We start from the raw sequence: 26,497 nt of genomic DNA, 5'->3' as shown, positions 1-26,497 counted from the left end.
TAATGGCTGTGTGGAGAGTGAAAGAGTTACCATTGAGCCACAATGAACACTTTGTTAACATAACAATGGTCCATTGCTGTTCTCTCCCTGCACTGAGTGGTGCTTGTTATATATTTAAATGGTTGCATGGTTGTTGTTAGAGCTGATCACATGATTTGATGATACTATCATTAGGGTGTTTCACAAGTAGCTGTTTTGTTTCATTTTGCACTCTGTACGGTGCAGAGAACATTTCCTTCAAGAAACCTGTAATGTGTTGTCTTGAATCTATGTGGGAAGCCACATCTTTTACTTTTGTTTAAAACTCACAATCCTGAACATAGTTGAGTCATTACAGTGCACAAGGGCAGACTTACACCTGTTTCTGCAACTAGTAATTCCTGGAACAGGTTTCTAGACTGTCACCAGGGGCTTATAGTTTGAGGGGCACCACTTCATAATAAGCGTAGCTGACCAGAACTCTCTCCAGTTCTTATCGCCAGCCATTGGCATGTTTGGAAGGATTTGCTGGTTGATACTCAACCTGTTTGACCCTGATATAAATGCATCTTCTTTGGCCATCAAATCCTGGGGTGGGACTCGGACCTGGAGTTTCTGGATCAGAGGCGGTGATGCTACCCACTGCACTACAAGTCCTCCATAACAATGGTCACTGCATCACAAACTAATTGGTAGCACCTTGAACTTCAGGATGCAAAATATTAATTTAACAAGTTTGCCATTTCCTTATTATCCATTACAGTCTCACATAGAATCCCTACAGTGCAGAAGGAGGCCACTCAGCCCATCGAGTCTGCACCAAACACAATCATACCCAGGCCCTATCCTCTCAACTCCATGTGTTTGCCCTGCTAATCTCCCTGACACTATGGGGTAATTTAGCATGGCCAATCAACTTAACCTGCACACCTTTGGACTATGGGAGGAAACTGGAGCACCCCACGTGTCTATTGTTAATGAACCCATATCGTTGTTACCACTCTCTCTTATTTAATATACTTAGTAAGATCTACTATTAACTTTGAAAGCATTTTCTCATACATTTTGCATCCAAGCTGCAATATTCAAAAAAGGAAGATTTGTTCATGGGATTTGAGCATCACTGACAAAGCCAGCAACTGTTGCCCCTCATTAGATGACTGCCCATTCCTCATACTGGTCTAGGAAACCTCTGAACTTCTAATGCATTTATATATTTTCTTAAATAAGGTGACCAGTACTGTCCACAGTAATCCAGATGTGGTCTCACCAATGCCCTGTATAACTGAAACATAGTCTCCCTACTTTTGTAATCAATTCCCCTGACAATAAACAACAACATTCTGTTAACTTTCCTCATCACTTGCTGATCCTGCATACTAGCCTTTTGTGATTCATTCACTAGGGCACCCAGATCCTTCTGTTTCTCAGAGTTCTGCAATGCCTCACTATTTAGATAATATGCTTCTTTTTTATTCTTGGACAATTTCATATTTGCTGAAATGATACTATATTTGCTAAAGTTTTGCCCACTCACTTAACCTATCCATGTCCCTTTGTAGCCTCCTTATGTCCTCTTCGCAGTTTGCTTTCTCAGCTATTTTTGTGTCAACAGCAAATTTAGCAACCATTCCTTCAGTCCCTTCATCCAAATCATTTATATAAATTGTAAAATGCTGAGGCTCCAGCACAGATTCCTGTGACACACCACTCAACTCTGTAAAAAGGTCTTGGCTGGAGTTCCTAATTGTGTGCTGCACCTGCCCTTATGAACTTTCTTCTGGATCTGCTTGGAGCAGCGTCTTACAGACTAACCTCTAATCTTAAAATGAGCAATTCACGCGATAGCGTGAATATTAAATTCAGTGTCTGTTTTCTTTTTCAGCTGTGCCACTGTGAGTACGTCACTACATGTAACACTATCACACAGTATCTAAAGTTTTCCCGGTGCTGTGCCAGATGTCCACCGGGTAAGTATAGAAATAATAATAAAGAAGATTGGATTCCTGCCTTGTGGGGGCTAATGGAATATTCATGCAGAGAGCCAGTGCAGGTACAATGGGCTGAATGGCCTCATTCTCTGCTGGTTGTTGGTTGATTGGAACATTCTTGACTGACCGTCAAGTGGACAATTGTTTACTTTCCGATATACAATTAATAAATGCAAGTGCTTAATGAAAATAATAACTACACACTATTTTCTTTATTGCCCCTATGAACTTTCTCCTGGCTTTGCCTGCAGCGATGTCTCACAGTTTTATCTCGAATTTGTGTTTTCGGTGTGAAAAACTTGAATCAAAATGGCTATGAATAGTATCCGAGCCCCTGAAATTGTTCACACATTGAATATCTGGGAAGAATCTAATTGAATCATTGGCTAGCATCTGTGTGGGTGGAAACTAATCTGAGTGCTCAGGTAACATCAGGAATTAAAAATGAGCAGCACGACATGGCGACACACCAGCGTAAACAGCTTGGAGCGACAGAGTGGGGAGAGATTTGATCTTCAACCTCAATTGGTGCCTTTGCGCTGGGAAATTAGTGAATGTTCAGTGAGAGGAGCAGCGCTGGGCTCAGCTGTGGTAACCTTCATGGTAGATTAGCTTGTCACCAGTCACATCTAGACTCTAGATGTGTACATAATGAATAAATTCTTGTCAGAGGTACCACAAGGCTGATGGTGCCTGTATAATCCATTCGCACTCTGAGGGCAGGAGGCAAAAAGAGGAATTTAAAAAACTGTTTGGGTTTCGCAATTGGGAAACTGAGATATGCAGATCAGGAAGTTGCCAGGTTTTATTTCCAGATCAGTTGTTGACCTCTGCTGATTTTATTTGGTCTCAGTTGAGGTTGTGATAGATTGCCGAAATTGGCTCTTGGTTAGGAGCACTTTTGTGTACCCTCCACTCATCACTTAAAATTGATGGCATTGTTGCTGTTCTCCACGGTGATACTCTGTGGAAAATTACAAATCTCCTCAACTTCCCTTTTGCCATTTTCAAACTGTGTTCTCAAAGCGTTCTATTGGCAAATCCACCCCTCCCCCACTCTAGCAACCCCACTCCCACCCCATCCCACCTCCATCTTTAGCTGTGGCTTGGTGGGCAATACTCTTACCTCTGCATCAGAGGATTGTCGGTTCCACTGCCAGTTCTGAATCTAAGCTGGCGCTCCAGTACAATACTCTGGGAGTGCAACACTGCCAGAGGTGTGGTTTTCAGATGAGACACTAAACCAGGTGGATGTAATCAGATGGCCCTATTTTGAAGAAGAACCGAAGAATTCCTTGTGGCATTTTGGCCAATTTTTTATCACAATCTCACCATATCTAGTCATTATCTCTTTTCTGTTTGTGGGTGCTTTTGTACATAAATTGATTGCCATGTTTCCTGCAATATACCAGGCCAAAAGTGCTATGTAAGTGCAAGTTCTTTCTTCCAATGGTGTGGCTTTCATCCCTTATCTCATCCTGTCAATCATTTTCACTCATTTAAGACATCTGTGGAATTCTTTACCGTGGAGGCTGTAGAGGCTGGGTTGTAGTTAAATATGTTCAAAGCTGAGAAAGATGTTAAATCAGTCAGGGAATCAAGGATTATGGAGATAAGTCAAGAAAGTGGAGTTGGCGATTATAATATCAGATCAGTCATGATCTCATTGAATGGTGTAGTAGACTTGATGGGCTGAATGGCCTACTTCTCTTGCTATGTCTTATAGTCTAAACCTGTGGCAATGTGGGAAACCTGCCAAAAGGGTTATTTTGCTATAAAAGCACAGTGGCAGGGACCCAGGCTCAATTGCAGCCTTGGGTGACTGTGCGGAGTCTGCACATTCTTCTCCTGTCTGCGTGGGTTTCCTCTGGGTTCTCTGATTTCCTTCCACACTTCAAAGATGTGCAGGTTAGGTGGATTGGCCATGCTAAATTGCCCCTTAGTGAGTGCCTCAAGTGTGTAGGTCAGGAGATTAGAGGGGTAAATGTTCGAGGTTGGGCCTGGATAAGATGCTTTGTCGGAGAGTCGGTGCAGGCTCGATGGGTCAAATGGCCTCCTTCAGCAATGTAGAGATTGTATGAAATGAGCAAAGATTTGTCTGTAAGAAGTGGTGTCCAATGGTACCCCCGGGCCTGTGAAGAAGGAGCAGAACTGGAGCCTACGAGTTGTGCAATAGATTGATAATAGTGCTGTCTTATGTTGCAGGTACCTACATGAACAGTGAGTGTACGGTACAGAAAGACACTGATTGTAAAGCCTGTGAGGAGGGGCTGTATCAGTCAGACTGGAACTTGGCTGATCACTGTCAGCAGCACACATACTGTGATCCAAGTAGGTATACATCTGTCTTTCCTAGTATCCCATGTGGCAGCATGTTGCTGGTGTGTGCATGTGTGTGTGTTATCCTGACTGCCAGAAGCAGCACTGACGCTCTGATTAAAATGAGCCGCACATGTAAAATGGAGAATGTTTCCTTTTGATCACAATCGACTGTGAATAAATATAGATGAGTTACTCGGGGGAGGGGAAGCAGGAAGCAAGATCCTGGCCGTATTAAATCCCCAACAGAATTTGCAGACTTTGTGCTTTAAGGGATTGGTATATTCGGCAGGATGCAAATTGTGTTGAATACTCAGTGGGAGGAATCTCTCCCTCTGCACGGTGAAAGCAAAATGAGAAACTGCAGAAATAATTTTCTCCACCATTTAGAATATACAAAGCTTTCCAATCAGATAGAGCCTACATAAACTAATTACCTCACTGCACACGGAAAGGAGGTGCAGATTAAATATTCCCTTTGCTGCATGGACAGGGAGAGATATTTTCATGATGAGGCGGAGACAAACAGCTTCCCAAAGCTCTGTTACGTCATGTGAAGTAACACATTTCACTGCTAGATCTACAGGAAGTGTTAAAACAAAACCACAAGCTAGATACCAAACACAAGCAATAGTTAAAAACACAGCCACACTGCCCCACCACTGTTACAGAGTCCCGGGTACACTGCCCCGTAAACAGTCGTGGGTACACTGCCCCATAAACTGTCCCGGGTACACCGTCCTGTCACTGCTCCGGGTATACCGCCCCATCACTGTCCTGGTATCCAGCACTGTCACTTCCCAAGTATACAACACTGTCAATGTTTGGACTCCGTACTGTTGAGGAAGTTTTAACTCTGATTTTTAATATTTTCAGATGGAGGGTTTGTGACGGAGTTGTCTGGTAACTCTTTGCAAGATGCTGTGTGTCTGTGTGAGATAGGGAAACACTGTGTCAACAAGGACTGTGAGATGTGTGTGGACGACAAGACTTGTGAGCCTGGATTTGGAGTAGATAATCCAGGTAAAATCATAAAGGCGCATCGAATTTTAATAATTTGTATACTTGTTTGATTTATAACTTGTATTCAAAAAGTGAAATGATGTGATGCTTTTATCACTGTGCATGATGATTGTCATTTACTGATATCCTAATTTATTTCTTTACCAGCGGATCGCAAACACAGGAACACAGAGTGTAAGCAATGCGAAAGTGGCTATTACTCAAATGTCTCCTCCTCTGTGGAGCGCTGTCAGAAATGGACAAAGTAAGTAATTCAGGTTAACTGGAGAGTATTGTAAACCCAGGTTAGAAACAGAAGAATATAGGAACAGATAGGCCACTTAGCCTGCTATGCCATTCAATTAGATCATGGTTGGTCATCTGCCTCAATGCCACTTTCCTGCGCCATCCCAATATTTCTTGATGCCAGGGTATCCAGAAATTATCTTTCAGTATTGACCATGCTCAATGATAGAGCTTCCTCTCTGGGTTAGAGAAAGCCAAAGATTCACCACCCTCTGAGTGAAAACATTCCAACTCATCAGAGTCTCAGATGGCCTGGCTCTAATTCAGAGACTGTGCCATCTGATTCTAGACTCACCAACCAGGGGAAACATCCTATCTACATCTACCCTGTCCTCAACCTATAATAGAAACATAGAAGCCTTACAGTGCCGAAAGAGGCCAGTTAGCCCATCGATTCTGCACCGATCCACTCAGGCCCTATCCCATATCCCTCCATGTTTACCCGCTAATCCGCCTAACCTAAGCATTTCAGGATACTAAGGGGTAATTTTAGCATGGCCAATCAAGCTAATCCACACATCTTTGGACTGTGGGAGGAAACCGGAGCATCCGGAGGAAACCCACAAGGAGAATGTGCAAACTCCACACAGACAGTGACCCAAGCCAGGAATCAAACCCAGGTTTCTGGAGCTGTAAAGCAGCAGTGCTACCCACTGTGCTACCTATAATTTAGCAAGTTTCAATGAGATCATTTCTCGTTCTTCAACACTAGAGAATTCAGACCCAGGTTCCTCAGTCTCTCCCTAAAACAATCCTGCCATCCCAGAGATTAGTCTGGTGAATTTCTGTTATATTCCTTCTACGGCAAGTATATCTTTCATTAGGTAAGGAGACCAAAAAAGTACATAATACTCCAGTTGAGGTCTTATTAAAGCTCAACTGCAGCAAGACAATTTTACTCCTGTACTCAAATCATCTTGTGATGAACACCAATATACCATTTACCTTCATAATTCCTTTTGGTGCATACATGCTAACTTTTAGTGACTTGTGAACAAGGACACCAAGCCTCTTTGGACATCAACACTTCCAAATCTCTCACCATTCAGGAAATATTCTGCCTTTCTGTCTTTTTCTACCATAATGATTAACTTCACACTTATTCACATTATATTCCATCCCCCATGTTCTTGCCTATTAACTTAGCCTGTCCTAGTCCTTTTGAAACCTCTCCGCATCCTCCTCACGACTCACATTCCCACCTAGTTTTGGCAAGAGTGAGTAACATTGATTAAATGCATGGAGTCTGGAAACTCTGGGTCTTTGGAGGGAGTAGGCAACTGCTGCTTAGAGAGACAAAGTCAAGAGCTGTAGGTCTATTGGGTGGAGCCAGGAGCCACAGTTTAAATGGGTAAAATTTCAAACGGCCAATTGTTGTGTCTTTGGACCTTTGTTCACCATGAATCTCTGCTGAACCATATTTTTGCTGCTGCATTTGATTCTCTTGCCCTGAACAATATCTTTACTCTTTCCCATGTTGGTCATTATGCTGAGGACGGCCCCATTTTCATCCCCTCAAATCTAAGGGACTCAGCTTTGAGCCTACCTGGAGCTAAACTGCTCCTGTCATTAATTCTGGCTGGATTACACTGTGGTGCCTCACTCCTCTGCAAAAACTGCTCATATGCCAGGATTATTCCTGAGAGAGCAGACACGTTTGGTTTAATTCCTCTCTACTGATTGTCACTTTAACCCCTGCATTTCTGGCATAGTGTGTACTGATGACCCATCGCTTGCTCCTTGAACTGCTTCCCCTGGGTGGTAAAGATCCTCATTGTTAGGGTTAGAGTTCTAGGATTTTGACCCAGCAGCAAGGATAATGATGATAAATGACACTGTGGGACTTGGAGGGAAGTTAAATGTGATGCTGTTCTGAAATAAGAACACAAGAACATAAGAAATAGGAACAGGAGTAGGCCATCTAGCCCTTCGAGCCTGCCCCGCCATTCAATAAGATCATGGCTGATCTGAAGTGGATCAGTTCCACTTTCCTGCTTTCTCCCTGTAACCCTTAATTCCCTTGTCTATCAAAAACCTGTCTACCTGTGACTTAAGTATATTCAGCGAGGTAGCCTCCACCACTTCAATGGGCAGAAAATTCCGGAGATTCACCACCCTCAGAGAGAAAAAGTTCCTTCTCAACTTTGTTCTAAACTCCCCCCCCCGCCCCCCAATTTTGAGGCTGTGCCCTCTAGTTCTGGTTTCCTTTTAAGTGGAAAGAATCTCTCTACCTCTACCCAATCTAGCCCCTTCATTATCTTGTAAGTCTCTATAAGATCCCCCCTCAGCCTTCTAAACTCCAATGAGGACAGGCCCAATCTACACAATCTCTCCTCATAAGCTAACCCCCTCATCTCTGGTATCAGCCCGGTGAACTTTCTTGGGTGGCTGTTGCCTTTGGCTTTCTAAGTGGTAGAGATTGCAGGACATAAGAAAGTCAGATAGTGCCATTGAGAAAAAGCACAAAACTCAAGCCTGGTCCTGGACGGCCTCTCAGCCTCAAAGGGAGGCTGTAAGCAGGCAGCATGTGCAAGTGTATAAAATAATAAATAGTGTGAACAGGACAAGTCTGGAACATGATTTCATGTGAAACTGTGATGGTGTCAGTTAGACAGAGGGAGCTGGTTCAAACTAGCAAAAGGCACTTTGATGTTAAGGAACTCTCTTTTACACTAAGAATCAGCAACATGAGGAGTAGAATTTTAAGCAGGAGTGAATGGGAGCACCCTAGAATTCATTAGGAAACTGCTGGATGTTGGAACTTTATCTACTAGTCAAACCTGAAGAACTCCAATTTAGAACCATAGAATCCTGACAATGCAGGAGAAGGCCATTCAACCCATTAAATTTACACAGACTCTTGGAAAGAGCGTTTCAACCAGGCCCACATTATCTACCCTATCCCCATAACTCTGCACATTTACCATGGCCAATCCTCCTAACCTTTGGACTGCGAGAGGAAACTGGAGCTCCTGGAGGAAAACCAATCAGACACGGGGAGAATGTGCAAACTTCACACAGACAGTCATCTGAGGCTGGAATCGAATCCAGGTCCTTGGGGCAGTGAGGCAGCGTTGCTAACCGCTGTGCCGCTAGGCTACCCTTTTGTACAGATCCCAAAAAGAATGTGGATGAATAAACAGATTAGGTGGAAAGTGTCAGCCTGGTTGTACATTGTTTATCTAATTCTTGTGTACTGAACCCCTGGCAACCTTTGTCTCTTTGCTTTCAGTTGTGGATCAAGAGGAGAGCTTAAGCCGGGCAATTCAACAAGTGATGTGAAATGTAAGTACCGCAAGTTCGCTGCTAAAGATCACCACCTTGACAGGAAGTAGTGTAGATAGAAGTGGGCAGCATGGTGGCACAGTGCTTAGCACTGGTGCCTCACAGCGCCATGGACCCAGGTTTGATTCCTGACTTGGGTAACTGTCTGTGTGGAGTTTGCACATTCTCCTCGTGTTTGCGTGGGCTTCCTCCAAGTGCTCCGGTTTCCTCCCACAGTCCAAAGATGTGCAGGTTAAGTAGATTGGCCATGCTAAATTGTCACATAGTGTCAGGGGGACTAGCAGAGTCAATACATGGGGCTATGGCGATAGGGGCTGGGTGGGATTGTGGTCGGTGTAGACTCTGTGGTGATTTGGACTATTGTCACTGGTGGTAATCTGGCACCGCTTCATTCCCTCTGAACTCCCCACCTCTTCCCTAATTTTATTCAGTCACCTCCCCGTGTCGCTATTGCTTTTGTAGACAATGATTGGCTAGGAGGCTGATAGGGGCAAAAGATCGTGCTTGGTACTGCACTCACCCAAACTCTATACACTTTCTCGTTGTATCAGGAGCCATTGAATGGTGATCAGGAACCTGAATCTGGTTGCTTATTTTGCCTCATTCCATATCTAATAGAGGCTAATTACACCAACTTTGCCATCAGTCTGGCTATTAAATGCACTTCACTTAGACCTAATTGTCTTCACGTAATAGAAGTCATGCAGCCAAATTTCAGGAGCATTGTGATCCTAAACTCTCTTTCGACAGTTTGCTTCATGTGTGTTTGCTGGAAAGTTATTGAAAAGGGTTAGAGGGGGACTAAATGGAAGCTTAAATGGGTTAAAGGGGCCACAGAATCATTAATGGTAGATTATTTTAAGGAATGGTGGGGAGCTCTGACCCCTGGGGTACACATCTTATTCCATGTGATAACTCCAGGATCCTTCCCTTATCCTGGATAAACATATGAGCAGGAATTGTTGTCAGTTGTAGCAGCTAGAGCCTCTGGTTTCAGAGTTTGAGTCATTGCAGTGCATCCATAAGATTGAGAGCTTTGTGAGTAACATCTTTATAGGTCTGGTCACTGCACAGCTTAAGAGAGCTAATGGGTAGTCACCAGACAATCAAGAAGAAATAGGCAGGGAGTGCAGGAGTCCTCTGAATGCATCTCACTGTTCATCTGAATACTGCTGAAAGTGATGATTCAGTTAGCTCAGCTGTATGGTGGGGTAGGACGAGAGCAGCGGTTGAAGGGGCGGCGGGAGGGGGGTGCGGTGTGATTTGAAAATCTTGTCTACGAAGGCATTAGAAAGGGCGCAGAAAAGATTAATGAGAATGGTTCCAGGGAAGAGGATTTTTAGTTACATAAAAAGTTTGGAGAAATTGAGATTGTTCCTCTTGAAGAAAGGAAGGTTGAGAAGAGATTTGATCAAGGTTTTCAAACCATGGGGGACTTGGACAGAGGGAGATAGGGAGAAACTGTTCCCATTGGTGTAAGTATCGAGAACCAGAGGACCCAGACTTAAGGTAATTGGGAAAAAAGCAAAGATAACATGAGGGAAAAGCTTCTCACGCAGCGAGTGGATGGAGTCTGGAAGGCCTGACAGTGGCAGGTTCAGTTGAGCTTTCAAAAGGGAATTGGATCATTATTTGAAAAGGGAAAGTTTGAGGCAGAGGAAGTAGTGAATTGCTACTCCATGTGGCTAGACGGGCTGAATGTTCTCTTTCTGTGCCATAACTATTCTGTACCATACAGAGCTGGGAATGTCAAGGGCTATCTTCTGAAGAAAGACCAGAACAGGAGCAAAGAAAGGTTGTTCAAGCTGTTCTACAAAGAATTAGAGTAATATCAATCTGTTCAACTTAATGCCATGATAATGCTTGAAATCACTTCTACTATTGTCATTATAAATATTAATTCAACTGCACTGATTATCTTAGGAAGAAGTCTCACAACAACAGGTTAAAGTCCAACAGGTTTAATGCTCCTTCATCAGGTGAGTGCTCCGAAAGCTTGTGATTCTAAATAAACCTGTTGGATTTAACCTGGCGTTGTGAGGCTTCTTACTGCCCACCCCAGTCCAATGCCAGCATCTCCACATCATGATAATCTTAATGATCCACAGCGTTTTTAAAGATTGGGTTGAATCGTCCCTTGGTTGCACTGGCACTGTTGCAGCCCATTGACATTGTTCATTTACTCTGGATGTTTGTTTTTTTGAGCTGTTGCTGACTTTTCCATTTTAACTTGACCAACTGCAGAAAAACATGGTGCAGGATTTTCAGACCTCCTTGTGGTGTCCTTCTCATGGTGGGAGGTGGCACTCCATTGGCCAGTGGCGGGATCTTCTGGTCCCACCACTGCCAATAGGATTTCCCATTGACCCCACCCCACGCCACCGGGAAACCCATGGAGGGGGTGCACCAGGTTCTGCCAGCGTGAACAGCCGGAAAGTTCTGACCACAGAATCTAGTGTTAGCTCCTAATGAACAAATGCCTCTCTTTATCCTAGGTAAGCCCTGGCCTCCATCAGTCCCTGATGAAAACCCTGCGATTGTGATCAGCGTTTTAGTTACAGCCACATTGGTAGCTTTAGCTGCTGTCCTCATCTATCACAGAGGTAAGGTTTGTGCTGTTCTCACTTCAAGCATTGCAATAACTGGCTGAGTGTTGATTAACAGCATTGTCCATACCTGTGGGTGTGACTATAGTGACTGTGCAAGTACATTGAGATTAACCAGAGGATGCTGATGGTAATATTTTCACTCTGTTATGAAGGCTGATGTCCAAGATCCGGGGTGGCATGTTGGCACAGTGGTTAGCACGGGTTTCCTCCGAATGCTCTGGTTTCCTCCTACAGTCCAAAGATGTGCAGGTTAGGTAGATTGGCCATGCTAAATTGCCCCTTAGTGTCAAGGGGATTAGCAGAATAAATGTGTGGGATTTTAGGGATAGGGTCTGGGTAGGATTGTGGTCAGTGTAGACTTGATGGACCAAATGGCTTCCTTCTGCACTGTAGGGATTCTATGATCCTATGATACCCAATTACCTTTTGAGAGTTGCTGTTGTTGCTCCCACACTTTCAGGCATTGTGTTCCAGACATTCTGCTCTGTAACAAAATGTTGTTGAAATCTCAAGAGAGAGAGGCCCAGGGATATGTTGGCCTTGAAAGTTCAGTGCGAGTTCAATGAAAACAAAGAAAATCTTTTACAAGCTGTCGTTTCAACAAATACCAGCATGGAATTCTGGACCAGAAATATTGCAGGATACATTCTTAGAAATTACAAAATTTGCAGAAAGGCCACTTTGCATGACTTAATGTTTTACCAATCATTTTTTAATACAGAAAGTGAAGTCACTACTGAGATTCATACATATTTGATTGTTTCATTGCTTTGCACATTAATTCTCTGATTTTCTGGGCCTCCATCCATCAAAGTGACCTTTATTCCCTGAGCAGGATCGCCCCTACACCACCAGAAATCCCTTTTAGATAGTTGCTGGCCAATCTGATTGGTTGGTACCCCTTTAGTCCTAGCAGTGCCACGTGCCAGGACTATAGGCAGTGCCCAGTTTCTCAATGCTGGAAGCCCAAGACAAAAGTAAGCCTTGTGGAGGGGCAGGAAGGGAGGTCTTAGGTGTTGTGGAAGGGGAGGTGAGGGGCCAGGAGGTGGGGGGTGGTGAGGGGGTCATGTTGAAAAGGCTAATGAGGGAGGTGGAGGGGACAGTCATAGCCCTGAACAGGGGCATAGGCACAGACCTTACTGTGACCTCCAGTTGGGAAAAAAGGCCTGTGATGGAAGTGTCCCCAACCTCCTCTTTCTCACCCAAGTCTTGAGCAGGCTTATCCACTGAGATTTCCTCCTCCATTTTCAAGGAGCAGCTACTGCGAGTCTGTGATAGGTATGTCCCTGTCAGGCAAGGAGGATTTGGTAGGGCTAGGGAACTGTGGTGCACTAAAAAAGTTGATTCGTTGGTTAAAAAGAAAAAGGAGGCTTATGTTCGGATGAGGCTTGAGGGCTCGGGTAGTGCACTAGAAAACTTCAGATTGGCTAGGAGGGAGTTGAAGAATGAGTTAAGAAGGGCTAAAAGAGGACATGAGAAGACTCTGGCTGATAGGATTAAGGAGAATCCTAAGGCGTTCTATAGGTATGTCAAGAATAGAACGTTGGTTAGGGCAAGATTAGGGCCAGTTATAGACAGCAGAGGGAAGTTATGTGTGGAACCGGAAGAGATTGGAGAGGCATTGAACCAATATTTCTCTTCGGTGCTCACGCAGGGGGACAAGGATATAGCTGAGGAGGACACTGGGTTGCAGGGGAGTAGAATAGACAGTATTACAGTTGATAACGAGGATGTGCTGGATATTCTTGAGGGTTTGAAAATAGATAAGTCCCCTGGTCCGGATGGGATTTACCCTAGGATTCTCTGGGAGGCAAGAGAGGTGATTGCAGAGCCTCTGGCTCTGATCTTCAGGTCGTCGTTGGCCTCTGGTATAGTACCGGAAGATTGGAGGTTAGCGAATGTTGTCCCATTGTTTAAGAAGGGGAACAGAGACTTCCCCGGGAATTATAGACCGGTGAGTCTCACTTCTGTTGTGGGCAAGGTTTTAGAAAAAATTATTAGGGATAGGATTTATAGTTATTTGGAGAGCAATGAATTGATTGGAGATAGTCAGCATGGTTTTGTAGCGGGTAGGTCGTGCCTTACTAACCTTATTGAGTTTTTTGAGAAAGTGACCAAAGAGGTGGATGGGGGTAAGGCAGTTGACGTGGTATATATGGATTTTAGTAAGGCGTTTGATAAGGTTCACCATGGTAGGCTTCTGCAGAAAATGCAGATGTATGGGATTGAGGGTAGTTTAGGAAATTGGATCAGGAATTGGCTAGCAGATAGGAGACAGGGTGGTGGTTGATGGTAAGTATTCGTCATGGAGTTCGGTTACGAGTGGTGTGCCTCAGGGATCTGTTTTGGGGCCACTGCTGTTTGTAATTTTTATTAATGATCTGGATGAAGGTATAGTTGGGTGGATTAGTAAATTTGCTGATGACACCAAAGTCGGAGGTGTGGTAGATTGTGAGGAAGGGTGTCATAGTTTGCAGGAAGACTTGGACAGGTTGCAGCGCTGGGCCGAGAGGTGGCGGATGGAGTTTAATGCGGAGAAGTGTGAGGTGATTCACTTTGGTAGGAATAACAGATGTGTTGAGTATAGGGCTAACGGGAGGACTTTGAATAGTGTGGATGAACAGAGGTGTATGTGTACATAGATCCCTGAAAGTTGGGAATCAGGTAGATAGGGTTGTTAAGAAGGCATACGGTGTCTTGGCGTTCATTGGTAGGGGGATTGAATTTAGGAGTCGCAGCGTCATGTTGCAACTGTGCACAACTCTGGTGCGGCCGCACTTGGAGTACTGTGTGCAGTTCTGGTCCCCACATTACAGGAAGGATGTGGAGGCTTTGGAGAGGGTGCAGAGGAGGTTTACCAGGATGTTGCCTGGTATGGAGGGGAGGTCCTATGAGGAGAGACTGAGGGATTTGGGGTTGTTTTCGCTGGAAAGAAGGCGGCTAAGAGGGGATCTTATTGAAACATATAAGATGATTAGAGGTTTAGATAGGGTGGACAGTGATAGCCTTTTTCCTCGGATGGAGAAAGCTAGCACGAGGGGGCATGGCTTTAAATTAAGGGGGGGGTAGTTATAGGACGGATGTCAGGAGTAGGTTCTTTACCCAGAGGGTGGTGAGGGATTGGAATGCCCTGCCTGCTGAGGTTGTAAATGCGCCTAGTTTGGGGGCGTTTAAGAGATCCGTGGATAGGTTTATGGACGAAAAGGGATTCGTTTAGGTTAGTGGGTCATTGTTTTTTAACTGGTCGGCGCAACATCATGGGCCGAAGGGCCTGTTCTGCGCTGTAATGTTCTATGTTCTATCCTTGACCTTCTTCTGCCAGCTTCAAAATTGCGCCTCATTGGAAAGTTGGTCTTAAATGACCAATAATAAGGGCCTCAATGGGAATGAGAAATTTCTGATGGGTTGAGGGGTAGATGACAGGAAGGACACCTGGAGACTTCAATCACCCACACACCCCTCCCTGCCTGCAAATCCATCATCAATGGATGCCTGTAAAACACTGTTCTTCGTCTTTGAGCCTGAAGAATGTTGATTGGTTGCTTGAACTGTGGGAGGATCCACTGCAGGGCAGGCAATCCTGATCCTATTCTCAGCCGAGACTGATCCTTGTGGACTTCCAATGGGGATTCTTGGGTAGGAATTGAATGTGGCACTCCTGCCCCTCATTTTTAAAGTGTAATTGTGTGTCCTTTCTCATCCTGAGATCAGCACAGACAAGGAATCAAACCTTGGGAGTTCCCGATCATATGGTCATTGTCAACATGTTAGAAAGATCTCATTTTCTATATTGCAGGTTGCATGTAATGTTTATATATTAAATATAATTGAAAACTATAACAATTAATATTTCAAATTTATTAGTGTGGTTTCTGCTATTTCTTCGTAGATCGCCTAAAAGAAATGTTGGGGCGGTTACATAAGCAGGTAGGTTATACATAAATTGTCAGTATTTCAATGAAAGGGTGTGATTCTATCCACTCTGCTGGCTGTTGCCTAAGGCTGAGACACATCATTTGCAACTTGGGCTTCCTATCTGACCTGAGCTGAACTTCCAACCCCATACCCTTCCCATCACTAGGACCACCTACTTACAGCTTCATTACACTGTTTGTCTCCTCGACTGTCTCAGCTTATCTGCCGCTGAAGCCCTTATCCATGCCTTTGTGACTCTTAGACTTGGCTATCCCAAAAGCTCCCCTAGCTGATCTCCCACCTCGTAAACTTCTCACTACGTCCATCACCCACTATGCCCACGCGCTTACATTGGCTTCCAGTTATTACCTCAATTTTAAAATTCTCAAACTTGCTTCCAGCTCACTCTGTGGCCTTTCCTCTTCCTGCTTCTGTAATGTCCTTCAGCCGTACAGCTTTCTGCCTTCTCTACTTTTCCTACTCCCAAAACTGCAGCCTGCTTTTGATTGCCTAGGCCCTGGACTCTGGAATTTCCTCCCTAAGATTCTTTATGTGTCCACTTCCTTCTCTTTCTTCAAAACTTTACTCTTTGACCAACCTGTTCCAATATCTCATAATTTGACTCAAAGCCAATTTTATCTGCTAACACAATGTATACTTTAAGACTAGTCACTATGCTAAAGTTGTGACATAAAGACAAATGATTATACACACAAAACAAAGACTTGGTGTAGTGGCAATGCCACTGGTTTTGTAATCCATGGGCCAGGTTAATGCTGTGAAGACAGGAGTTCAAATCCCATCATGGCAACTGGTGGAATTTAAATTCGATTAATAAAATCTGGAAACGAAAACTTGTCTCAGTAATAGTTACCATCAAGTATTTAGTCAATAGTTGTAAAAAACCATCAGGTTCACTAATGTCCTTTAGAGAAAGAAATGTGCTTTCCTACCTGGATTGGTCTACATGTGACTTCAGACCCACAACTTAACTGTCCTCTGAAATGGTCAAAGAAGTCACTCAGTTCAAGGGTAATTAGGGATGGGCACAAAATATTGCCTTGCAAGTGACAATCATTAAAGTGAGTAAAGTAGCCATAGTTCCAGATGACCATAGGCTGCTCCCTCCTTTGAGGGGGAGAGCTGACTGGTGGTGATTTAACCTGAGGATCACCACACCTCAGGTGAGGGGCAAAGTTGAGAAAGTTGGGCCTTCATGAATAACCTCAGATGGTGCAGGAATTGATCCTGTGCAGTTGGCAGTGCTCTGCATCACAAATTTGGTCAGGCTACAACACAGGAATATGTGAATACAAAACAGTGGAAGATGCTTGCTATAGACAGAATTGAGCCATCACACAATCAACCTTTCAGATCCTGCTCAATGCAACTGTGAATGGCAGTGGACTATTAACAACTAACTAACCTTTTCACACAGCAAGTGGTTCTGGTCTGGAATGCACTGCCTAAAAGTGTGGTGGAGCCAGGTTCAACCAAGACATTCAAGAGGTGTTAGATGATTATTTGGGTAGAACCAATGCGAAGGTGTATGGGGAAAAGTCAGGGGAATGGCACTAAGTCATGATGCTCATTAGGAGACTCAATGGGCTGAATGGCTTCCTTCTACATTGTAATTCTGTTACATTGGCTGGGACTTTCCCGCCATTCATACCAGCAAAGTCTTCCTGTCCTGCCAAGGCCGCCGGAAATAGTGGGCCACCTCCTGCCGTCGGGAAACATGTGGTGGTTGTGCGGTAAACCCTACCCATTGTGCCAGGTACAGGTCATAATGTGGTAGTCATAGGCTCAGCTATAAGCAAGGATAGGATTAGTGCAGAGGCAATCCAGGCAGTTGCCAAGAGTGCTAGAGGATAGAAGGATTAAAAATTAACTGGCAAAGTAGCCTTTCACCCAATTAGTCACTCCTCATGTGTGGCAGGTTTCTGAACCAGCATGAATCCATTCAAAACAACTCTGATTCTGTTATCCAGGCTGCAGTGTGAGCTGGGGTTCTGAACAGCTTAGTCACATCATACTGGAGATATGCATTCTCCAACCAGAAGATAATGGAATACTGGTTGGATGCTGGAGGTCTTTAATTTCTGGCCTTTTGTAGCACAGGAATACTGGAACCAATCATGACACATAACCACTGCTCACCTGAGGTTATTAATTCATAGAGTCATGGGGTGGGATTTTACGGCCCTGCTCATCCCAAAACTGTAAAATCCCATCCGAGGTTAACCGACCTTTTCATGGTCCACCGCTCGCCTGCTCCAATTCCCGTGGCAGTTGGGATGGTAAAATTCTGACTATGATGTCATAGAGTTTTGATGTGGATGTGCTGGCGTTGGACTGGGGTAAACACAGTAAAAAGTCTGACAACACCAGGTTTTAGTCCAACCAATTTATTTGATAGTAAACGCACAAGCTTTCGGGTTAGTCCCTTCGTCAGGTGAATGGAGAGTTCTGGCCTCAGACAGAGCATATAAAGCACAGACAGTTTACAGATTACTGATTAGAATGCGAATCTTTACACCTAACCTGCTGTTCAAGTCTTAAAGTGGCGAACAATGTGACTTGAACAGCAGGTTAGGTGTAAAGATTTGCATTCTAATCAGTAATCTGTAAACTGTCTGTGCTTTATATGCTCTGTCTGAGGCCAGAACTCTCCATTCACCTGACGAAGGGACTAACCCGAAAGCTTGTGCGTTTACTATCAAATAAAACGGTCGGACTAAAACCTGGTGTTGTCAGACTTTTTACTGTCATAGAGTTTCACAGCACAGAAAGAGGCCCTTCAACCCATTGTGTCTGCAACAGCCATCAAACACCCATTTGTTCTAATCCCATTTTCCAGCACTTGTTCTTTAGCCTTGTGTGCTAAGATGTTTCAGATGCTTATCGAAATGCTTCTTAAATGTTGTGAGGGTTCCCGCCTCTACCACCCTTTTAGGCAGCGAGTTCCAGATTCCCACCACCCTCTTGGTGGAAAGGATTTTCCTCAAATACCCTCTAAATCTCCTGCCCCTGACCTTAAATCTATGACCCCTGGTTACTGACCCCTCTACAAAGGGGAAAGGTTCCTTCCTATCTATCCTCAATGCCATAATTTTACACACCTGGATTAGGCCCCTCAGCCTTCTGTGTTGTCAGGAAAACAACCCCAGCCTATCTTCTTGGCTGAAACGCTCCAGCCCAGGCAACATCATGGTGAATCTCCTCTGCAACATCCCTAATGCAATCAGATCCTTCCTATAGTGTAAAGTTGCACACAGTGTTCTAGCTGTGGCATAACGTCCTGGACGTTCTGTGCCTTGGCTAATAAAGACAAGTATCCCATATGCCATCTTAACCACCTTACCTACCTGTCCTGCTGCCTTTAGAGATCTTTGGACATGCACGCAGAGGTCCCTCTGATCCTTTGTACTTCCTAGCGTGCATTGTGTATTCCCTTGCCTATTAGTCCTCCCAAAATGCATTACCTCACACTTTTCAGGGTTAAATTTCATTTGCCACCATTCTACCCATCTGAACAGCTCCTTTATATTGCCTTGTAATCTAAGGCTTTCCACCTCACTATTTACCACACCACCAATTTTCATGTCATTTGCAAACTTACTGATTGTAGCCCCCACATTTACATCTCAATTAATTTGCACAATTCAGTGCAGATCATAGATTGAAACATGAGGATCCCTGGTCTATATGATGCAAGATAACATTAATTTTATAGTCATTATATTATCCACTTGGCTCAAATATTTAAGTTGAATTGATTTGTGGTTTGTTTACTTATCTTGCAGATTGTTTTGATTTTCAGTAACTCAGGAAAGACTATTCAGTTTGTCAAGATCAGCTTGTTGAGGCCCTATGTGGGTGATAATAATGGTTACAATGAATGGGTGGTTGCTATGAAGCAACTTATTACGCAACTGCTGATGATTAATGAATGACGCAAGCATTTGAGTCATGTGCAAAGCATTCTATTAAAATCTGTTTTCAGATTCAACTCATCAGTGGATGATTGTTTCCCCTTAAAAACTAACCGATCAAACAGTTTTTTAAAAATAAAAAATGGGCTCTTGGTTTGACTCTTGGCTTGTGCTGAGTTGGCCACACTCAGGTAGGAAGGAGTAATTTCTGCCTTTTGTCCCTTTTTCCTGGGCAAAGGGGAACAAACCCTCTGGCCTGCTGTCCTGCTCCTAATTCCTATCCCACTTTCCTGCTGGAATGGGCACGTTTGTAGACAAGGACCCCACACAGCTCATTCCTAAGCTGCAGAGTGAGTGAATTAAATAGTCAGTACTCACTGGCTCGTTTCCAGTGTGAAAAGAGGAAGAGAGAACTTAGTGTTGGAGCAGGGAGGTAATTATTGAAAAGATTATAGTGTGACTAAATAACATATTGTGACTATAATTGATAGTTACATTTGCTTTATTTTTCCAGACTATAAAACTTCACTTGATGGAACTGAGCAATGTTAAATGTTACAGACAGGAGGGGTATTGATTTAAATAGAACCAGTTTCTCCTCTTATAGAATTCCATTGAATCCTGACAGTGCAGAAAGATGCCATTTGGCCTACTGAGTCTGCACCAACTCTCTAAAAGAACATCTTACCCAGGCTCTATCCGTGTAACCTCACGTATTTGTCCCACTGGTTCCCCTAGCCTACACCTCTTGGGACACTAAGGGACAATTTACCATGAACAAAACACCTAATCTGCACATCTTTGGACAGTGGGAGGAAAGCAGAGCACCTGAAGAAAACCCACACAGACATAGGGAGAAAGTGCAGACTCCACACAGTCACCCAAGGCCGGAATTGAACCTGGATCCCTGGGGCTGTTCACCACTGTGCCGAGTTGGCTACCCTCGGGTAGGAAGGAGTGATGTCTGCCTTTCCTCCTTTTTCCTGGGCAAAGGGGAACAAATCCTCTGGCCTGCTGTCCTGCTTCTAATTCCTATCCCACTTTCCTTCTGGGCAGAGTTGTAGACAAGGACCCCACTCAGTTCATTTCAGAGCTGCAGAGTGGGTGAATCAAATAGTCAGTACTCAGTGGCTAGTTTCCAGTGAGAAGAGAGGACTTAGTGTTGGAGCAGAGAGGTAATTATTGAAAAGATTATAGTGTGACTAAATAACATATTGTGACTATAGTTGATATTTGCATTATTTTTCCAGATTATAAAACTTCACTTGATGGAATTGAGTTGCCCATCTCACCACCCATCCTTAAACAGAAAGTTGTTTTTAATTAGCTTCCCTAGTTGTAAGCAATGGTGTACTTCCCAACCGTCTGTTTTAGGTGTGATCTAATTTCTATTAATAATCCCATGGCAAACTTGAGAAAGAGTGAATTCAAAGGGTTAGTTTATTTGCAACCATGAAAATGCAGGAGGAGGGTAGCAATGTTACCTCCTTTACATTCGTGCAACAAAGACACGGATAGAGAAACAAAAGATTTACCGCGTAGAGTCAACACAGAGAAAGAAATATTGTTCCAGAATCCAGAATCACAGTCCAGTGAGGTATACCTTTACCAAGGTCGACGGGCTCAAAACCGATGCTGGATAATTTGCTTTTCCGGTGTGTGCTGACTCCACACATTGAGATAGAGGCACAGAGATCATTTAGTCTTGGAAGTGGTGGTACAGAATTTCCAGCAGATGCAGTGCAGTTGGGGGCAGGTGGCTCCTAGTCTGTAATGCTGCTAGTTAGATGGCACAATGGCAGACTGACTTTGCAGTTCCACAAGGCAATATTCCTCGTTTCACAAACCAGAGGCCTGTGTCTTCATACTATCTTTGACAATGAGTGCACCCTTCACTTGGATCCCTGAATGGCTCAACCATTAAGAATTGGAAGGAACTTTGTAGGGCCCTTTTTCTTAGCAGATGAACAGACTCTGGTTGGTCAGCCTAGGTTATGAAATGCAGATGACCTTTGTATAACTCTCTTTGAATTTGGATGGTGAAGCCCACAATATGTCAATAGTATCTCTTCATAGGTAACGCGTTGTGAGTTACTCTGATACCATAGGTAGCTCCTTTTGTTCAAGGGCCATGGACTGACATACACTCATCAATTTTTGGGTCTTTGTTCAGTTTTAATTTTTAAAAATAGCAACACTATATGCTTCATTTGAAGAAAATGTAAGGTATTTATCCCTCACATTAACATTATCAGCTGAGATTTCAGTAGGTTCCCCAAGCTTCAATTAAGTTCTGTGGATACTTGGCAGAAACAAAGCTGTCATTCAAGACAGATTCATTCTCAGGGTGTGGTTGTTGCTGGCAAGGTTGACATTTTCTGCTCATCTCTGAAAAAGGTGTACTACTGGTGTTGTTTGACTTGCTAGGTCATTTTTAGGGCAGTTAACAAACTGGTTTGGAATTAAAATCACATAAGGGCCTGGCAGGGTAAGGATGCCAGGTTTCATTCCTTAAGGGACAGCATACAATCCATTTGTCTGACAGGCTCGTAGACACTTCCACTGGCACCTGTTTTTTTTATTTTCAGATTTTAGAAAAAACTGGATTTAGATATCTAAACTGTTAAGGTGGAATTCAAACACATACATATTTGGAGTGGGACAGTGGCACAAAGGTTGCCTCACAACATTAGACACCCGGGTTCGATTCCCACCTTCGGTGACTGTGTGGAGTTTGCACATTCCCCCCGTGTCTGCATGGGTTTCCTCCCACAGTCCAACGCCTTGCGGGTTAGGTGGATTGTCCGTGTTAAATTTTCTCTTAGTGTCGGGGGGCTAACTTGGGTGACACAGTAGCAGTGGTTAGCACTGCTGCTTCACAGCTCCAGGTTCGATTCCCAGCTTGAGTCATGTCTGTGTGGAGTTTGCACATTCTCCTCGTGTTTGTGTGGGTTTCTTCCAGGTGCTCCGGTTTTCTCCCACAGTCCAAAGATGTGCGATTAGGTTGATTGGCCGTGCTAAAATTGCCCCTTAGTGTCCTGAGATGTGGAGGTTAGAGGGGTTAATGGGTAAATATATAGGGATTTGGGGATAGGGCCTGGGTGGGATTGGGCCGGTGCAGACTCGATGTGGAAAAAGGCCTCTTTCTGCACTGTAGTGTTTCTATGATTCTATGAAATGCATAGAGTTATGGGATTAGGGCCTGATTGGGATCATGGTTGATGCAGGCTCGATGGGGCGAATGGTCTCCTTCTGCACTGTAGGATTCTATGCTCTGCATTATTAGTCCAGATTTCAAGGTGACTGGCTCAGTAACACAACCACTATACCATCAATTTGCTATTAGTTTCTGTGCTAGTTTTGCTGATTTTTCTTTGTGAAAGTTATAGCTGAGAAGAGGAGAAATGCATCTCCTCCCTATGGGCGTGTCACCCTTATGCAGCAAGAACAATACCTTCAATTTAACTGGTGCCTTTAGCACTGGAAAATGTCTCACACACTTCACCAGGGTCACAATCCTCATAGAGACTGATAACTTTAAAAATATACTTGCATTTTCCGGTGACTGATTGAAGAGGCCATACAACAAGGATTTCAAGACTTTTACCACAATTAATGAACTAAAAGCAACATTGTTTAAATATCATTCAGTCATTAACCTATTCTCTAAACTATAGAGTTTTTTAGCCAGATAACTTCTAATGCCCAAACCGACTTTCACATTGAGGGCTACCAAGGAAATTCCACCCTCTAGCCAAAGTTTGGCAAATGTTTCAGTTTCATTTAAATTCTCACAAACTTGGTCTCTTCAGTCCAATCGTGATCTCTCACCTGCATTCTGCATGATAAACAACAGAGACTGGCTGGCTGTCTCTCTCTTGCCCCCGCTCGCAAATTTTTAGAGACAGACCTACCAATTTGGTTCAGTGATATCTTAAGAAACCTGTAAGCCAACACTACAATGGCTTGCTGTGGTCTGTTCCTCTCTTAAGGTGCATCTCTATGACAATGTGAATAACATCGGCTTTGTATCAAGATAGAAATGAGAATTAGCTATCTTCTAGATACCCAACTGCATTCTATCTTGGCATGAAATAGACATTTCAAAATATGAAACCTGACAGTTTAAGGTGAGGGGAGAAATACCAAAGTGTCCAGAGGGGCAATTTTTTCATTCAGAGGGTGGTGAGTGTCTGCGATGTGTTGCCAGAGGTAATAGTAGAAACAGGTACAATTTTGTCTTTTTAAAAGCATTTAGACTGTTACAGCGGTAAGGTGGGTATAAAGGGATATAGGCCAAACATAGGCAATTGGGACTGGTTTACTGATAAAAATGGGCAGCATGGACAAGTTGGACCGAAGGGCCTGTTTCCATGCTGTAAACCCCTATAACTCTATGGTATTTCCAGCACCTCCCTGTGAGACTTGAGGACTAACAGGTTATCTATCCACTGTTAGCTGTTCAGATTACTGGTTACAATACCTCGCACCTCCTTCCTAACAAGACAACTTGGACCACTCAAGCTTGTTGCTGCGTGGAATTCAAAATAGGTCAAATGATCCCCAAAATTACAGACAGTCTCAAAACATAACAATTTAATAAACTTTGTATTGGTAATGTAGGAATGCAATCAGATCAATTTTGACACTAAGTCACATGAGATATTACGACAGGTGACCAAAAGCTTGGTCAAGGAAATGGGTTTTAAGAATCTGCTGGGCAGCTCTTTCTGATTTCTTGCTACATGTTTGGAATGCGTTATTGTTGGGAACCATCTTTAAGCTCTAACATTAATGTTTCTACAGTTCAAACGGCCAGAATACCATGCTGCTGGAAAGGCTAATGGTGTCACTGTAACCTTGCCGGAAGACAACTGGCCTACTGAAGAGCAGGCAGGCAATGGAATTTCAGTCCCAGTTCCAGAGTCTTTGGAGCAGCAACAGAACTTGATCATAGCTCAACAAGAAGAGGGAAAGGAGTATCATCTCCCAGAGCAAGAGCAGGCATCTCTGTCAAACAGCTAGCAAGCACACACTTCCCAAAGGATGACACTATGTTACTTGCTGAGACAAGTTGTTGGGAATGTCTGCAGAACATTGAACCCAAGCCTTGGCTTTTTTACTGAATACTGAAGTTTTCTGTATTTTAATTATTTTGATTGTTTTATGGCTCATGGCCACCTTGGTTGATGTGGCATCCCTACATCTTGCCTTTCATCTATTTATTCCAGGATTGTAAGAACGTCGCACTCCCATTACCAATGGTCATGAGAAAACAGAATAACTTTTAACATTGAAAGGCCTGATTAGTTGGTTTACTATAAAATTATTCACAAATTAAAGCTAATTGGTGTAGGGATGAGGAAGGTTCCCAGTTTGGATTGTGGCTGTGTTAAATTGCCTGATCTCAGTTGGGTGGCACAAGAGATGGTCCAATTAGCCTTGATCAGTTAACACACCACAGAAAATTCAGTAGTAACAGTCATCAGGCCAACTTGGATGGACAATAAATGCCTGCCTTGCCAGTCGCATAGACATTCAAGATTAAATTTAAAAATGCTTGAGTTCTGATGAGAAGCAAGGGTGGAATGGGATTAAGAGACTTAAACTCCTCAATGAATAAACATTAAACGTGGAATTTGGAAGGACAGCTTAATAATGTTGATAAAAGACTGCTCACTGAGTGGGCTCTGAAGAGGTCATATTTTTAGGGCATCACCTTGGTGATCTTGGATTGGTTGGATTTTTAGCTATTCTTGGTATGGAGAGAGAAAGCTGGGTGGAAAAAAATATTTAGCTCTCTGTTTGCAACAACAGCTGATTCACAGGAGAGTTATCAGACAATAACACCAAGTGAAAGGAAGAGATGTTAGGACAGGTCAATCAAATTTTGAAGAAGTTCCTTAAGGAAAGACAGGAGGAGGAGATGTGAGCCAGCTGGGAGAGTGAATTTCTGAGTTTACCTGGCAGGGAGAGTCAACAAACAGGGTAGCCAGTGAGGCTTAACTGAGGCATCCCGACACAATTTTTCAAAGCTATCTCTGTCTTTTGGCTAAGGTGAAGTGTCAGATCAAGCCCAAGTTGGGGTGCAAGGTCTCACGTTGTCAGCTTGGATCTTGCTTGTTTTTCTTGTGGGGACGATGAATTGGATTCAATTTTATTTTGAATTTGCTTTTAGGATGGAATAAAAATTTTAAAAATTCCTGAGTTTGGGACTCAGATAACTGAAGGCATGGCTGTTAAAGGGGTGGGGTGGGGAGTGGGGGACTGTGTGTGTGTGTGTGTGTGTTTGAAGGATATGGATGCACAAGAGGCCAGAATTAGAGGAATGCTCTATATTGGGAGGGTTGAGGGCTTGGAAAGCTCACAGAGATAGCAAGGGGTGAACTCAAAGAAGGATTTGTACAGGAGTATAAGAATTTTAAAAACGAAGCATCTGGGGACATGGAGTCAATGTAGATCCACAAGTACAATGGTGATGGGGAGGGAACTGATTAATCAGGTTGAGGATTGATGGGGTGTTTTCCAGCTTCGTAACCGGATACTGTTGCGGATACTGAGAACTTTTTCTCCAGAGGGCTGATACAGACAGTGCATTTAGACTGTGAGCGTAACTCAGTACAGATTGCAAATGACTTGCATCACCCTGCCACTTGTGTAATAAGTAATGCAACAGTGTATTTAACCTCAAATAACAATCGTGCTTAGATTGCTCCTCATCTTTCAATTTAGAGAGATGCTTTGTGCAATATGAGTAGTTACATCAGAAGCAGGAATTAGATGTTGAGCCTTGTCAGCCATATGTAGTGGTTTTAGCCTGGACCTCCCTTGCATTTCCTCATGACATGAAGATTGGATCTGATCTTTCAGAGAACTACCTCCTTCAGACAAACCCTACTCCAATTACCCAGGTTCGAAGAGGGAGTTTTTGAGTTTACGGCCCAGCTGGTAAGTGACTTATTTTCCAGAGAACTGTTCCAATATTCATCACCATGGTGATGTTAGGGGAATAAAACATTTGGGCTGAGGCCTAGAAACAATGGGCTTACTGAGTTCCCCTGAAATCACTCTTAATGCCTTTAACAGTAATTACCTTCTATTATAACTGCAGGTTTGGCTATGTATGACCATGGATTAAATCTGGGAACTTCCTGCT

General features: G+C 43.6%; 1 protein-coding gene across 1 annotated transcript in view; it reads left to right on the top strand.

Moving 5' to 3' along the window:
• Nucleotides 1–25,543, top strand: part of LOC145353997 (tumor necrosis factor receptor superfamily member 5-like) — a 43,050-nt gene extending 17,507 nt beyond the window's left edge. Inside the window, exons 2-9 of the mRNA XM_080205064.1 lie at nt 1,865–1,949; nt 4,176–4,301; nt 5,166–5,312; nt 5,460–5,556; nt 8,830–8,882; nt 11,378–11,485; nt 15,381–15,418; nt 24,148–25,543. Coding sequence (XP_080061190.1) covers nt 1,865–1,949; nt 4,176–4,301; nt 5,166–5,312; nt 5,460–5,556; nt 8,830–8,882; nt 11,378–11,485; nt 15,381–15,418; nt 24,148–24,366 — 873 coding nt within the window. The 3' untranslated portion in view covers nt 24,367–25,543. The remainder of the gene's footprint in view (nt 1–1,864; nt 1,950–4,175; nt 4,302–5,165; nt 5,313–5,459; nt 5,557–8,829; nt 8,883–11,377; nt 11,486–15,380; nt 15,419–24,147) is intronic.
• The last annotated feature ends 954 nt before the right edge of the window (nt 25,544–26,497 follow it).

Source organism: Carcharhinus amblyrhynchos, chromosome 16 (genome assembly GCF_965287045.1).
Source record: "Carcharhinus amblyrhynchos chromosome 16, sCarAmb.v2.hapA, whole genome shotgun sequence".
NCBI classification, from domain to species: Eukaryota; Metazoa; Chordata; class Chondrichthyes; order Carcharhiniformes; family Carcharhinidae; genus Carcharhinus; species Carcharhinus amblyrhynchos.
The sequence above is the reverse complement of the archived record's forward strand: the minus strand, read 5'-3'. Positions and strand labels throughout refer to the sequence as shown.